Below are 17140 nucleotides of genomic sequence, written 5' to 3' on the forward strand. Positions count from 1 at the left end.
GGAGGCGCATCACTGCTCTGGAAATCTACGCTTCCCTGTTACATTCTTTCTTCCCATGAACCTATTAATTATTTTCCCCCTTCTGATTTCTCCTCGAAGCTTAGAACCTCCTCTCCCATCCCCTCTCAGCTGATGTCCTTGCCTCACACTCCACCAAATCCACCCTCCTGTCTGCTCCTGCTCCACCGCTCTCTGCCTTTGCCTCTCCAACAAGAGAACAAGCAGCTCTGCCCAAGACCTGTCCTCTGTTGTCCTCTGAATCCCGGCCCCCTCACTTTCTCAAAATCTTACCCCATTCGCTGATCTCTTCTCGCTCCTGCAGCATCAATATTTTCCCTCCACTCCATCACTCCCAGCAGCAGCCCAATATTGTCTAGAACTTCTTCTTTTTCTTTTTAAATTTATCCCTCAAGTCCACGTGCTTCTTTAGTTCCCAACCAAATCCTTGGCTCTCCTTCACAGCACCACCTCCTGACAGAGTTGGGAACGTTTGCTGTACTCATTTCTTCACCTTACATTTCTCTACAACTCACTCCAAAGAGTCTTTGTCCCCACCATGCTATGGAGCATACCCTTGTCTAGCTCCCCAGCCCCCAGACATTTCTCACCTGGACTTTCCACAGACTGTGGGCTTGCTAAGGACAGTTCTAAGTTCTGGTCTGAGGAGAGTGACTCTGGACTAACGGTCTTAGCAGCAGATACCCAAAGGGATGGGAAAGGGATAAATGAGCTGAAACCAATTGAGGAACAGGAAACCAGGCCTCTTGTGCTTCTCAATGGCCCCAAGAATACACTCATATGGCACTTGTTTTAACAGCATTTGGGGAGTAGACTAGGCCCTTTTAGAAACTCCACTATCTATGGGTTGTTTTCCTCAACCTCCATCCTCTGTGGGATGCCAAAGTTCAACTCCTTCAATATCAGGTGTCAAGGAATCTGAGTAGCTCTTCAACAACTTCACCTGGATCTCTGGCAACATTCTCCACCCTAAGATCTCTGCCTCCAATTGGGAACATTCTCAAATCCATCCCTTTGATGGACACTAGGACAGGTTTCTTCCCCTGAAACACACAAGTGACAAGTCCTTCTCCTGCTTAAATGGCTTTTTATGTTCTGAAGGAGAAATTCCAAGTCCTTCTTGTGGCATTCAAGACCCTCTGAGAGATGGCCCTGCCGTCCTCTATAGCTCCCTTGCTTATTGCTCTCTGCCCCACCATCTGTGCTCCAACAACCAAATGAAACCTATTTCTTGGCCTGTTTCCTGTGCATTTTCCCTCCCCTCTGCCTGTAAAGCAATTTTCTTTCGCCTCTTTACCTTGGGCTCTAAGACTCAGCCTAGATGCTATCTCTTCCAGGAAGTGACCCTAGACCCTGTCAGTCTCAGTTGGCTCTTCCTTTTGGGAGATCCCGTAATGACCCAGTCATCACTCCATCACTACATATACCCCCACTCCACCTCTCTAAGCACTGCACTCTCATCTCTCCATCCAACTGGTCAGCTTCTCTAGGGCAGAGCCCATGATTGATTAACCTCTATGTCCCTATGAGCCAGCATGGGAGCGCTTCTCTGGAGGCTATACATATATAATACCTGCCACCCTTATCCCTTGATAAGTGAACTTCATTATATTCAGTTGAAATGTACTTTCATTAGAAGCCAATCATGGCAACCTCATTAATTAATTGTTATTTTTTTGCCAAAGATTGGACTAGAGACGGGTATGTCACTCAGTTCTGCCAATGAAAGGTAAGACAAGGTCCCGTAGAGACTCTAGAAAAAGTTTCCTTCCTTATAAAATGAGAGAGGCATGTGAGTGAAGTCAATTTTTATGCTCATCCTCATTCTTGTGGCTTGGGAGGTTATGGGGATGTGATGTCTGGAACAATGGCAACCATCTTGTAGTCATGTTCAAGAATCCCTTGAAAGAAAACTAATAAAATGGTGCCATGGAAGGATTAAATTAAACTCAATTCCTGTTGAAACTCAGAATGTGACTCCTTCTAAATTTCTTAAAATAATAAATTTCTTCATGATTTAAGTGATTCACAGGTTTCCTATAACTTAGACTTGAAAACATCCTATTGGTACAGTGATATGGGAGAAACAAAGAAAATTATCTTTATCTCCTTCTCTTGGACATTTGTTTTCTGGCTCTCTCCTTTTCTCCATGGTTATATTGGAGATATATATATCTCCATTGGGTTTGAGAATAACTCTATAGAACATTCTGATGGTGCTTAAAACCTCAGGAAGGGCCTATAATCTCAGATCAGTGGCTCACAAATTACCCCCTTCAGGAGCAGGCTAGGAGATTACGGTGATGGTGTTCAGTGAATGGTGCTCTCTCACTCATCTCCTGTACCTCTCTCTTTGTTTTTGGTTACCATTTCTTTTAGCACCAATGTGGTATAATAGGAAATGTATTTGGTCTTTGTCACTGGTTCCTGGCACAAGCCTCCTAAAACTCTTGCAATTTCTTGAGTGATTTTTTTTCTTTTTTTATTTATAAGGAGCCCCTTTTGATCACACCAGAGTTTATGCTAATGAGGTGACTTACAGTGGCACCCCTAGATAGCCTCAGAATGACCAGGGGTTACAGCTTGAAACCTTTAGTCCAACATGCTGACCTCTGTGTAGGGGAGGTGGAAGCGGTTTTGCAGATTTCTCCCTATGAAAACTCTTGAACAGGGGCTGGCCCCATTGGCTCGGTTCTTAAGTGCACATGTTCTGCTTTAGTGGCCCAGGGTTCACTGGTTCAGATCCCGGGAGCGCACATGGCACCACTTGGCAAGACATGCTGTGGTAGGCATCCCACATATAAAGTACAGGAAGATGGGCACATGTCTTAGCTCAGGGCCAGTCTTCCTCAGCAAAAAGAGGAGGATTGGCAGCAGTTAGCTCAGGGCTAATCTTCCTCAAAAAACTCTTGAACAGTGAGTTTTGATGAGCTTCCGGGTTGGTTAACCCATCAAGGTTTGGAAGGGTGATGCGCTCAGAGAGGACATGGAAGCTCTGCACAAACCTTCCCCCATACCTTGCCCTATGAATTTCTTCCATTTGGCTCTTCTTGACTAGTATCCTTTATATAAAACAGTGGTAAACATAAGTAAATTGCCTTCCTGAGTTCTGTGAGCCATTCTAGTAAATTGTTGAACCTGAGAACTGGTCGTGGGAACCCCAGATTTATAGCTGGTCAGACAGGAGTATAGGTAGCCACCTGGGACATGCAAGTGGCATCTGCAGTGGGGGTAGTCTTGTGGGATGAGCCTTTTAACTTGTGGGATCCGATGCTAGCTCCAGATAGATACTGTCAGAATTGAATTCAATTGTAGGACACCCAGGTGGGATCCACAGGGAATTACAAAATTGCTTGGTGTAGAAAAAACCCACAAATTTGGTGTCAGAGAGTCATGTGATTAGAGAAAAAAGATTTTGTTTAACCATCATTATCTGTGTTTTTTTTTTTACCTGCCCCTAATTCTTCTCACCACAGCAATTGTGTCTTTCATTTTCCTGAATCTCTGAAGGAGAAAAGGCATGGACACACAGATTCCTTGACCCTTGGTATTCAGAGGACTGATCTCCTGTCTCCCACAGAAGGTTGGAGCTGAGGGGAATGTTCAGGCATTAAGTTTCTAAGGAGAGTTATTCTGTCAGCATCTCCAGGTTGCTTTTTGGAAATTGCAAGATCCTCTGAGTTTCTGCCACCTGATAGGTTCCAGCTTCATTGTCCCTCCCCCTTGTCTTTCAATAAAGCATTTGCAGAAGCCCTTCCACCCACATTGCTCAGCAAGAAGCCAGGAACCAGCCACAGGAAAAGGATCTCAGCTAGTGGTAAGGTGGGGGCCTGACAATTTAAAAATTGTTATTTGGACATCTCCTATGTGGCCGATGCCTCCTAAACTCTAGAGCTGGGCTACGCAATATAATATGCACTTGCCGCACATGGTCATTGACCTGAGATGTGCTGTAGGTGTAAAATGCAGTTAGGATCTTCAAAGACTTAGCACGAGAAAAGAATGTAAAATATCTCATTGATCTCATTGATAATTCTTATATTGGTTCCGTGTTCAAATGATATTCTTCTTGATAGGTTAAATAAAGTATGCTATTAAAAATCATTAATATGTTATTAAAAATAATTTCTTTCACTTTGTAAAAGGAACTGTAAGTCACATATGTGTAACTCACATTGTGACTTGCCTTGATGGTTCACATTTATGTGTTGGACAGCATTACTCTAGAGATGTAGTGTTGAAAGGAATTAGTCATCTTGTGGAGCTCGTATCCTGAGTGGATGGTATTTATAATGGAAACAAATGAATGGATAAACCGATAAGAAAAGTGTCTGGTGAGATGGCCTGTGCATGGGGTAGCAGATTTTCACTATGGGTCAGGCTGGTCCTCTCTGATGATGAAATGTCTAAGCTGAGATATGAATATTCAGAAAGAGCCAGATGTGGGAAGCCTGGAAGGAAAAGCATTGTAGGCAGAGAAACAGAAGACACAAAAGCAATGAGATGGCAATGAGTTTGGCGTGTTCAAGGAATCAAAGGAATTCAGGGTGGATGGAGCACAGTGTGTGAGGGGAGAGTGGATGTGTGAGGTATGAGGGACACACTGGGCGGATCCAGGAGTGCTTGGTAAACTTGAATTAGGAGTTTGGAAGCCATTGGTGGGTGTTGAGCAGGATAATGTCAGGATCTGATTTGTGTTTTTGAAAGACCATTTGGCTTCTGTCAGAAAGGACTGGGGTAGGGGGCAGCATCAGGAGCAGGAACAAGCTATTTGCAAGGTTAGTGCAAATATGCAGGTCAGATGAGGCCATGGATAAGGGAGGTGGTGATGGACATGATCCCGGGTGTGGATTCAGTTGCTCTGTAGATAGAGTGAACAGACTTGGATTGGACGGGGTGGTGAGGGAAAGGAAAATCGAGGGTCAGTTTCAGATTTGGAGCTTTAACAACTGAATGTTTAAGCTCCCAATAGATCCAGATACTGGGAGAGATGCAGACTTGGGAGGATGGAACAATTTAGAGTTTGGTTTGGGCAATGTTAGGTTTGGGGTGATTCTGGGATTCCCGTGGGGAGATGTTAAGTCAGTTGATTATACCAGGCTAGAGCTCTGGGGAGAAGCCAGGGCTGATGGTTTAGATCAGAAGTTATCAGCATGATGTTACAAGCCATGAGATTGTATAGAGGATGTCGGGGGTGGAGGTAGTTGCAAGCCCTAGAATGCCTCAAAATTTAGAGTCCAACTTGGAGACAAAAAAGCTAGTAAACTGGACTGAGAAGAGGCGGCCAAGTATGCTATAAAGACAACCAAAATTGTGTTATTTGTACATTTTTTCATCTCAAGGCATAAAAAAATCTGTCTCTAGAAGGAGGAAGAGGTTAAGTGGGTCCTATGTCACTGAGATATCAGGGTAAGAACTGGAGGCAGCATAGAGGCCATGAGCATCCTTAAGAAGAGCGCATTCCGTGGAGTGCTGAGGATCGAAGTCAATGTGGAGTGGGTTTAGGAGAAAAATGTGAGGTGAGAAGGTGGAGACACTCCCTTCTAAAGTTTGGCTGTGAATCTTCTTCACAGAAAGAATCCTCTTGGAGAAATAGGGCTGAAGCTGGAAAGGAATAAAAGCCAAGGATGGCTTCCTTTTGAAGAGAGGAGATATAATAACGTTTATGTGACAGTGAGAATGATCGAGTGGAAAGAAGATCCTTGGAGTGTTTTGGAGAAGAAAAGGGATGCTGCAGGAGGAAAATTCTTGGGAAGATGAGAGAGAGAGGGATCCAGAGCAAACATGGGGAGCGCGGCAGCCTTTGGAATGAACAAGAACTCTTTATTCACTGTAACAGGTGCAGTTAGATGGCAGGCTTTGGGTGAGAGAAGGCTAAAAAGTTAACAGCTAATTGTTATGATCTTCTCATTAAAATACAAAGGATGGGGGAAGTTAGGAAGTCTGAGAAGAAAGCAGAACTAAAAGCATTATTTCGAAGCATGGAAATGCAAATATGCTGGAGAAGAGGAGATCAGCTAACAAGGAAGTGCTGAGTTTCCATCTGAAATCTGTGGTTGAAAATCCAGAGTGCCCCTTAATAATTGTGACATTGAGTGACCCACTTCCCTCGCGAGGGTCATGGTTTCCTATTGTAACACACAACGAGGATACTTATGCAAAAGAAAAGATGTTGTAATTGGAGACGATAAAATGTACAGTGACTGGCACATATTTGGGATTCAACAAATAGCAGCCACCATAGTCCACGCGAGTGTCATCTGTGGTCACAGGTTCTCTCCTTAATGCTGCAACAAGGGTGGGCCCATAATTTTACAACTTTTCCCCACTGTCCTTTCCCCAGCTGTCATTGCACAATCGTCTTTCCTGGTTGTATCAACATTTTCAAAGCAACGATTTAGAGATTATTAAGCGCATCCTGTCTTCTGAGCGCCTTGCAGGGTGTCCAGTTGGCAGGTAGAGAGAAACAGACTCAGTTGAGGAGGTATGGGGTGGGAGAGAGTTAAGAGCACAATTCTGGTGGAATTGGTCTGCTGACCTCAAATTCTGACCCTACCTCTTCCTCACTGGGGGCATTAAACAATGAATATAACCTGCTGAAGTCTTAACTTCCTCTTCTGTACAATGGCCATGCTAATTGTATAACTAATATTATTCCATATTTACAATGAAACATAGTATGCTCGATGCATTATACATATTAACACTTGCAATACTGAGGGCCCCTACTAGATGAGTCATGATAAGCGTGAAAAGAGAAGCTCTTGGCATGTGGAAAAGGTTCATACGTAGTACTACTACTGTTTCGAGCATTGTTCTTGACCTGAACTTGAGCTTCTACAATATGTGGCCCCAGGACAAGACATAGAGCCTGGTGAGGATCGAGAGTTCATATTTGTTAAAGACTCACTCGGTCCTACTTAAAAGATTTCCATGTCTGTTCTCACTAATCCTCACCTGAAACACAGTCGTCACCACAAAATCACCTTCATTCTGCGGAGGAGGAAACTGAAGTTGGAAGAGATGTCACTGACTAAGAACTCAGTGAGCAGGGGTCAGAGATGAGATTAGAATACAGATTGACCAAACTCCAGAGCCCAGCACTCCTTACACTGTAACAGTGACTCTCAACTGGGGGTGAGGGAAAGCCCTCCAGGGGACATTTGACAATGTCTGTAGACACTTTTGGTTGTCACAACTGGAGGGAGGGGGTGCTACTGGCTTCTGATAGGCAGAGGCCATGGATGCTGCTAAACATCCTACAATGTAAGGTACCGTCCCCCACAACAAAGAACGATAGAGCCCCAAGTGTCAAAGGTATCACGGTTGAGAAACCCCACGCTACATGTAAAGCAATGTCCCATAGAAAACATTGGTGGAAGTGACTGGTAAAGACAGGAAGAACAAAAGGGAAAGGAGAAAGCGAAGGAGGGAAGGGCAGAGGGAGAAAAATCAATATCCTAGGGTGTGATCATCTCCCGGTAGTCTTGGGGGAATCCATTGAAAAGGCAGCACTTTAGAGAGGCAGAGAGAGAGGTTATGGAGTTGGTTAAATCTAGATTTCAAAGCTTGCTACATCCACTGACCGGCTGGGCATGACATTAAACAAAGCCCTGAAACCCTTAGGCCATAGTCTCCCCCCAATAAAAGATGGATGATAATGGATGTCCTGCAATATTATTATGAGTATTAAATGTGAACAGATGCTCTGTAACTGCTATTTCTCTTAAAGAAGCAGAATAGCCTAGGGTAAGATGGTTCTCAAATTTTTGAGGCCATAGGAAATCACCCTAACTTTTATTCAAAGAGATTCTAGGGTGTGGTTCATGAATGTACATTTTTTTTAAAGATTTTATTTTTTTCCTTTTTCTCCCCAAAGCCCCCAGTACATAGTTGTATATTCTTTGTTGTGGGTCCTTCTAGTTGTGGCATGTGGGACGCTGCCTCAGCGTGGTTTGATGAGCAGTGCCATGTCCGCGCCCAGGATTCGAACCGACAAAACACTGGGCCGCCTGCAGCAGAGTGCGCGAACTTAACCACTCGGCCACAGGGCCAGCCCCCGTGAATGTACATTTTTAAAGCCACCCTGGATGTTTCTGATATGGCTACCTGACTACACTGTTAGGAAATTTGGCCAAGTGGCATGGACACAGGGCTCAAACAGACCTCTGGGTTGAATTTGGATGCAATAGTTATAGGTGTGACCTGATCCAGAGGCAGACACTACACCTTTTGGATTCTCATCCTTAGAGCAAGGAAGTCTATCCCAGAAGTTCCCCAGGATATCTTCCATGGTGTTAGTGTCGAGGATTTAGTCATGTGCCCACTGCTAATACAATCTCTTGTAAAGCAAAGGGGATACTAGTTCCAGCTTCTAGTGAGACTAATCTCAATTTGCCTCCAAAGATGGAGCAAGGGACATCTTCCCTGATGGGTGAGTGACTAAACAAAGTTGTGATTTGGTAGCAGAGAAGAATAGGGGAATGGATGTTGGGTGGGCACCAGCAATGTTGCTTGCAACCAGCAATACACAGTTGTGTAGTGGAGAAAAGACATGGAAATCAGATCAAGCAGGATTGAAGTCCTTCCTCTACCACTTACAACTTAAATGACCTTTGGCAGGTTTCATCATTGCTCTGAACAATTATGAATTTATTCTTATAAAAACTAGAAATAATGAACACTATGTCATGTAGATCAAATGAATCCCTATATACAGCAGTTGACACAATGCATGATCTCTAATAAGAACCCCATAAATATTATTAACAAAACTTACTACTCTCATACTCTTGTCCCACAGAATGCTAAAGCCGTACAATGGGTGAAAATTCTTTGCACCCCAAATAGAGGAGAGTGCCATAACAAACAGAGACAATGAAAAACAGAGGGTTGAACATAGAGACAGGGCCCCCTTCACTTACTTCCTTTAGCACAGAATCACAAGATGTAACATATTACTACATATTACCAGTAACTGTCCAAGATCCTCTTCAACTTTAAACTCAAATCAAACTCTAAAACTTTAAAGACTAACCAAACAATAGGTCAAGGGTCCTCAGAGTAGGGAGGACAGGAACTGGGAGTCTCAGAGAACCTGGAGCTGAAAGAGGCTGCACAGCTTGCCAACATCTGTGCATTAAGTCATGGGTGGAAGAAGATGTGAACCTGCTCACTCTGAGTCTGGTGCTTCCCTCACTCTGCTGAAGCTGCCTGCCATCAATTTTCTGTTGTCTATGCACCTTCAGTTCAGTATTCTGCTGGTGGACATTTTATAGCATGACTGGCCAGAAGGTTCAGTAGTGTGAGTATCCTGGTTGGAGTGAGAGCTTTAGTGGAAGTTGAGGTTGCTCACGAATGGGGATGCTGTAAGATGGTTCCACAGCTAAGAAATGGTCATTGCTGAAATGTTTCAGGTGTCAGCAAGATGGAAACCAACTTCTCCATCCCTCTGAATGGATCTGGTGAGGAGCCCCATGAGCCTCCTGGCTACGCTGTTGTGAATATCCTCTCATTGGTGGTGCTTGGGATCACTTTTGTCCTCGGCATCCTGGGCAACGGGCTTGTGATCTGGGTGACTGGATTCCGGATGGCACGCACAGTCACCACCCTCTGTTACCTGAACCTGGCCATAGCTGACTTCTCTTTCAGTGCTACTATTCCATTCCTCATGGTCTCAATGGCCATGAGAGAGCAATGGCCTTTTGGCTGGTTCCTATGCAAGTTAGTTGACAGTGTGGTGGACATCAACCTGTTTGGAAGTGTCTTCCTAATTGCTTTCATTGCTCTAGACCGCTGTATTTGTGTCCTGCATCCCGTCTGGGCCCAGAACCACCGCACTGTAGGTCTGGCTACAAAGCTGATCATTGGACCCTGGGTTCTTGCTGTACTCCTTACCTTCCAAATTTTCATTTTCGTGACTACAGCAAAGGATGAGAAAGGGAATACATACTGTACTTTCAACTTTAGATCCTGGGGTAACACCATGGAAGAGAGGATTAAGGTGTTCATCACCGTGATGACAACCAGAGGGATCATCCGGTTTATCATTGGCTTCAGTATGCCGATGTCCATCATCGCTATCTGCTATGGGCTCATTGCTGCCAAGATGCACAAAAAAGCTATGATAAAATCCAATCGTACCTTACGGGTCCTCACTGCTGTTGTGGCTTCTTTCTTTCTCTGTTGGTTCCCCTTTCAACTGCTGGCCCTTCTGGACACAGTCTGGATCAAAGAAATATATTTTGGTGGTAAGTACAGAATCATTGCTGTCCTGCTTATCCCAACGAGCTCCCTGGCCTTCTTTAACAGTTGCCTCAACCCAATACTCTATGTCTTCGTGGGTCGAGACTTCCGAAAGAGACTGATCCACTCCCTGCCAGCCAGTCTGGAGAGGGCCCTGAGTGAGGACTCAGCCCAGACCACTGACACAACAACCAAATCTTCTTCATCCCCTGCAGAAGTCCAGCTACAGGCAATGTAAGGGGACCTGGGGGACATTTTTGAGTTCTGCCTTCTCCTACCTTGCTCCCAGTTCCAGCTTCACCTTACCTTGGGTCATCCTGAGCCACTCAGCATGAAGTACTTTGATGTCCCCTGATTGGGAGACAAGAAGGACATAAGGGTACTATTCGTGTCATTTTTGCTTTTTGGACCTCAGCCTATAACCCGGTGTCAGTGGAGGTGTGAAACGAGAACAAGAGAAAGAGTGTTGGGGAATTTGTAATGCTTAAATGAGAGAATCTATTAAGGAGAAAACTTTACAATTTCACCATTAAGTAGGATGTTTGCTGCAGGGTTTTTTTTTTTAAAGATTTTATTTTTCCTTTTTCTCCCCAAAGCCCCCCTGTACATAGTTGTGTATTTTCAGTTGTGGCATGCGGGACACCGCCTCAGCATGGCTTGATGAGCGGTGCCATGTCTGCACTCAGGATCTGAACCGGCAAAACCTCAGGCCACTGAAGAGAAGCTCACGAACTTAACCACTCAGCCGTGGGGCCAATCCCTGTAGGGTTTTTTTTTTTTTTTAAGCTATTTTCTTTTAATCAGTTACAGAAGTTTTCTATTCCTACTTTATTAAGAGTCTTCTTTTTTTGCTCATGAATGGCTATTGGATTGTATCTATGCATTTTCGGCACATATTAAGATGACCCTATTATTTTTATCCTTTTATTTACATCATCACAAAGTACACTGATCAATTTTTGAATGTTAAACTACCCTGCATTCCTAGAATAAATCATGCTGCGTCATGATGTATTTTACATATTTGAGATTAATCTCACTAGATTGTTTAGAATTTTGGCATTTAAATTTATGTAAAGATGGATCTCTTATTTTACTTTCCTCTAATGCCCTAGTTAGGTTTTATTTCAAACTTATAATGGCCTCCTGAAAGGAGTCAGGAAGGGACTCCTCTCATTCTACTCCCTGGTGTTACATCTGTTATAAATGTTTAGAGAAATTCATCAGTGAAGCCAATCAGTTCTCAGGTTTTGTTTCTGGGAAGGTTTTAATGGCAGGGTCAATTTCTTTAACAGTTATTGGACTATTCAGATTTTCTATTTCCTCTTCCGTCAGTTTTGGTAAACTGTGACTTTCAAAGAATTTAGCCATTTCATCGAAACTGCCAAACTTATTGGCATGAAACAGTATAATAACTGTGTACAGCGCTTGTATGGTTTCCTTCATGTAATGAGAGTGTAAGCCGAGGGCAGGGATTTTGGACTGTATCGTTCACTGATGGATCTCCATATCCTATGTGTAAAATAGTGCCTGATATGTGACAGAGTCTCAATAAATAGTTGTGGAATTAATGAATCAATAAACAATTGTATCACCCAGGTGTCAAGTGAGAACCTTCAATGTCTAGTTAAAATTATCTCTGACCCTCCTATCATGCTTTGGGCCACACCCAGTGAACTCTCACCCCCGTGCCCACAATTTTTACAAATTCCCACGTGGTTTACATTTTATGAACACCTGTGGTTTAGGGTTTCTGCTAAAGTACTCTGGCTAACTGTTGCCTGACATCTTTGTTTTGAAATAAATCCGTCCACAATAGTACTGGGTCTTTTTCCTTGCTCTCTGTAAATAATCACTCACCAATTGTCCTTCAGTGCATAACATATTTTCCTGATGTTCTGGCAAAAGAAACAACTCAAAATAAATATCAATCTTATTTTCAAAAGCCCTTCTCCCTTTCCCTCCTGTCACTGCTAAAGTCTTTGCAATTCCAATGCAGAGCAGCTTACCCATCTCATCTGCATCCTTGACTCTTAGAAATGCTTTCCAGTTCCCAAGAAATGTGTACTCTTTAATGCCTAACTAAGGTGTGGCCATAGAAAATAAAGAATAAGAAAGAAATGAAGGGGGCAAAGCCAGGAGCCATGAAGGACAGTATACATCCTGTAGATAGAGAACCAGTGCTTCCAATTGGCTAATTGAGAAACTTCCTCCACTGGCAGGGCAGGGAGTTCTTGCTATTCCTGCCCACCAGCCTTGGTTAGTTGCAATAGAATAGTACCAGCTACATCCTCTCCTTTTTTCTTTTCTTCATTGGGAGTTTTCACTGTGGGTGCCCACTTCCCATTGCGTCATTGTATATTGGATCTCAGGAAGCTGTGGGTTCTTTTAAGTTTATGGAATGCTCACCACAAAGAAACACTTCTTGGGGCTGCCTGGGTGGCACAGCGGTTAAGTTTACACGTTCTGATTCGGTGGCCTGGGCGTTGCCGGTTCAGATCCTGGGTGCTCATATGGCATCGCTTGGCAAGCCATGCTGTGGCAGGCGTCCCACATATAAAATAGAGGAAGATGTGCATGGATGTTAGCTCAAGGCCGGTCTTCCTCAGCAAAAAGAGGAGGATTGGCAGCAGATGTTAGCTCAGGGCTAATCTTCATCAAAAAAAAAGAAAAGAAAAGAAAAGAAACACTTCTAGACTTGACTGAGTCAAAAATGTCCAAAATAAAATTTCGGGGGCCTTGACCTTGAGAATGATGGGACTACTTCTGTTTGGGGAGAAGAGTATGCAGGGATGTTGAGTAGAAACAGGGGTAGGATGTGGTAAGAACTTCCAGCTTCTTCCCAATGTTCATCCCCTTCCTTCTTTAACAGAAGTGGGTAGAAACTGATCATCCTAAAACAATACTTTTCACAGCCATCCTTCCAGCTAGATGCAAGTAAGTCCTAAGCAATAAGACGTAACGGTTGTGTCACATCAGTCCGTAAACAGCTTCCTCATTCTTTATAATACTTGCATGGTATTCCATTAGGCGGATGAAACAAAATTTATCACTCACATGTTAATAAACATTTAAATTGTTTCTAATCTTGTGCTGTTACCAACAATGCATAACTGTGTACACACATGTCCCTTTGTGTGCGTGTGGTTTTATCTGTAGGGTAAATTAAAAGATAGCATAATTTAGTTGACTTCCATGCTCTTATCTATTGCTAGGGGGTTAAAGGCCCATTGCTAATCTCTCTTAGGAAGACACCTTTTCCTGGTGCCTATATAGAAGCCTGATCAGGCTGCCCAGGAAAGATCAATGCAATCAAGAAATTACTGCAAATTTGTTTGGGTGTAGTAGTGGTATTGGGGTTATTGTTTTTAAAGTCCTTATCTTTTAGAGATACAGACGGAAGCAATTTATGATGGAATGGTTGAAACTTGCTTTAAAACATCCAAGAGTAGAAAAAAGAAAGGGGAAGAAAAATGCAATAACATTGGCAAAATATTTATAAGTGGTGAAGCTGGTGATTCATTATACTATTTTCTTTTCTTTTGTGTAAAACTTGAAATTCCTGTTAAGACCTTTCTTTAAAAGACTTTCTTAAACCCAGCAATCCGAAATACCCTGAATTATATGTATTTATGTTCAGCAGCATCTGTGTTCACAAATGTTCATTGCAGAATTATTCATGGTAGCCCAAAGTAAAGAACCCCAAATTCATCAGAATAGAATGAACAAATTGTAGGGAATTCAGACAGTAAGTTATTATTCAGCAATAAACTAAAAAAAACCCTACATCAACATGGGTGAATCTCAGATATCATGTTGAGGAAATAACAGAAGACATAGAGTATGTACAGCTTGATTCCATTTATATTAAAAATAATTTTTTTTGGTTTTTTTTTGAGGAAGATTAGCCCTCAGCTAACTACTGCCAGTCCTCCTCTTTTTGCTGAGGAAGCCTGGCTCTGAGCTAACATCCGTGCCCATCTTCCTCTAGTTTATACGTGGGACGCCTACCACAGCATGGCTGCCAAGCAGTGCCATGTCCACACCCGGGATCCGAACCAGCAAACCCCGGGCCGCCGAGAAGCAGAACATGCGAACTTAACCGCTGCGCCACAGGGCCGGCCCCTATATTAAAAATAATTTTGATTAACAAAATTGAACTATACAGTTTAGGGATAGAAAACTATACAGCAAAACCATAAAGTGATGAAATGATTACCGTAATAGTCAAGACAGTGGTTGGAGTTGGATGGACGGAGAGAACATGATGAGGAAAAAGCATGTTGTGACTGGTGCCTTGTGGAATGCTGACAGTGATCTCTGTCTTGACTTTCTGGAGGAACATAGGTGTTTCTTTAATAAAAACGTATTGATATTCATGTTTATCTTTTATTCTTTATTACCCCCTTAGGTCTGTTATATTCCACATTTTAAAAGTTAAAAAAACTATCAATCAAATTCAGGTGCCTTTTCCTTTATACCAGGAAAGTTTCATAGCTTATGGATCCAGGCTGCTTGAGGTAGTGCGACCCATTCATGTAGACACTGCAAACCTCTAATCTGGACTTATGAGGACAGGGAAAGCTGAAAGAGTCAAAAGGCGGCATCAGTAAGCAATCCTGGTATGACCAGCTTTGGGGTCCCTCTATTGGTCTCAAGTGCTGATGAAAACTAACTCATTGGAAATCGAGCTCCACCTTGTGACTGGGACAGCACACAGCAAGGAAATGGAAGTCCTGCTTCACCCTCAGTTCTATGACCTCACTGGGAGAGACCCCCTAGGAGCTTGGTTATTTTCCGTGAGCTCACGCAGAGGGAATGTCTAAGTGCATCTGAACAAAGAACTTTGTTTTTTTAAATCCAGAAATTCCCCTTCATTCTAGAATGTACATTCCAGAGAAGGGAGGGTCTGGAGATCTCTCCTGTATCTATCCCTACCTAAGAGTTCCCACTGCTACTAGATAAGCAAAAGTCTGTGTAAGTGTTTCAAAATCTTGGGACACCTGGATTGTTCAACTGGGTTTTCCCCTCACATTCCCATCTCATGCCTCTCCCAGCTCCAAAGAACATCTAGGTAACTGTTTCCCAAATCTTGATCTACAACTGATGTTCTACCATCAGAATCACCTGGCAAGGTGTTTTTTTAAATATGGGTTCCATCAAGGCAGCCTCAAGACATCTGGTTAATAATGTCTCGTGCAGAACACAGGAATCTCTATTTATTCACAAAGATCCCTGGTATTTGTGATGTGCAGATTCCTCTGATCATTAGCAATTGAATAAACGCTCTCTTTACAAGAGAACAGAGTAAGAACTAATATTAGATCTTGGAAACACGGACATATCTGTATAGTCCACACTCAGGAACTAATAGTCTTCTTCCTGTGGGGCTGGTGAGGCAGCCATTGGGAGGCAATGTGAACAGAAGTTCACTTAGCAACAAAAATCTTGACAGAAAGGGTGTTGACCCCAACATCTTGTTCAAGGCCCTCTGGAGCTACTCTGGTCTTGGTAAGATGTCAATGTTCCGTATTTCTGAAGGGAGAGGTTCTCAGAATAGTTAACCGTTAACTAATTAATCAGAAAGACATCTTCCCTACCCTTTCCACCTCGAAATTCTTAGCCTCCATAATCACATGAACCAATACCTTACCCAACACCCTATTGCTTCTGTTTCTCTGGAGAACACTGATATATTAAAGCGTTACTGTTCGTTTTGCTGGGTACAAGGGTATGGTGGCTATAGCCTTTTTAAATTCTTATCCGCTACAGATACATATTAAAGCATTTAAGGGGGAAATCATACGACACATGACGTTAGATTAGAACATCCCTGGGGAAAAAAGGAAAGAAAGACAATCAATGAGAGATCAACAAAATGTTTTAAATTGTTGAAGTTTTCTAATCTTGCATATGTTTATAGTTTCTATTTTAAAGTCTTTTTAAAATCACTCTATGATCCAACAAATCCACTCCTAGATACATGCCCTACCAAAAAAATGTGTGCTTATGAACACTAGGATACATAATATGTGAGGGAAAAACACAGGTGAACAGAGTGTGCCCAAGATGATAAAATATTTATATATTTCAAAATAGCCCCAAACTGGAAACAAACCAAATGTCCACCAAACATGGGATAAACACTTGCAGTATATTCCTAAAATAAATTACTAAATACGAATAAAAATGATCGAGTTAGCTACACAATATGGATGAATATTAAAGTCATCACGGTAAATGAAAAAAAGTTACATGCATCAGAATAGACAGGTCATATTCCATTTACATGAAGTTTCTCAAAAGGCAAAATTAACTCTACTTCTTAGGTATGCATAATTAGGTATCAAAGGTATTTTTCAAAAACAAGGAATGCATTACACAAAAGCCAAGAGCGTGATCACAGCTCAGGGGAGAGAGCAGATCTGATCTGTAAAGTATCTGAAAAGCCGACATGGCTGGCTGGCAGGCTTGTGGGGTTCTGGTAAGTTTCCATTTCTTGACCTTTGTGAGGGCACATAGGTATCTGTTTTACAAGAATGGGTTTTCTGCACATTTATGTTTTATGCACTTTTCTGCACATTTGTTGTTTCACAATAAAAGGGTTATTATTATTTTTTAAAAATCTATCTATCATGTGTGTACCCTGCCCTTTACCTTAAAGAAACCTCACAGCTCCTGGAATCCAGGCTGAACTAGGGCAACCTATTGCTATCGGAGCTGTGGTATCTCACATTGGGCTCCCTGGGGAGAAATCTAGGGCATCAAAGGACAGCAGAAGTGAAACACCTCTGGTTTGACCTGATGATGACACCACTCATGTTACCTGTATTTATCCCAAAAGCTAATTAAAACTCAAGTTAGAACACAATTTCCA

The 17140-nt window shown here is 42.6% G+C and overlaps 1 protein-coding gene across 2 annotated transcripts; it reads left to right on the forward strand.

Annotated features, from left to right (window-relative positions):
* The first annotated feature begins 3780 nt into the window (after positions 1-3780).
* LOC100062735 (N-formyl peptide receptor 2) lies at positions 3781-11846 on the forward strand. Of its 2 annotated transcripts, none has more exons than XM_005596469.3 (2): positions 3781-3840; positions 9435-11846. In XM_005596469.3, exon 2 carries the CDS (start codon positions 9446-9448, stop codon positions 10499-10501), a length of 1056 nt encoding a protein of 351 aa, XP_005596526.1. In that variant the 5' UTR covers positions 3781-3840; positions 9435-9445; the 3' UTR covers positions 10502-11846. The 2 variants fall into 2 exon arrangements, with proteins under 2 accessions (XP_005596526.1, XP_005596525.1); XM_005596468.3 differs by having other exon boundaries at positions 3786-3835.
* Positions 11847-17140: the final 5294 nt, after the last annotated feature.

The sequence above is a fragment of the Equus caballus genome, chromosome 10 (genome assembly GCF_041296265.1).
Source record: "Equus caballus isolate H_3958 breed thoroughbred chromosome 10, TB-T2T, whole genome shotgun sequence".
Lineage (NCBI taxonomy): Eukaryota > Metazoa > Chordata > Mammalia > Perissodactyla > Equidae > Equus > Equus caballus.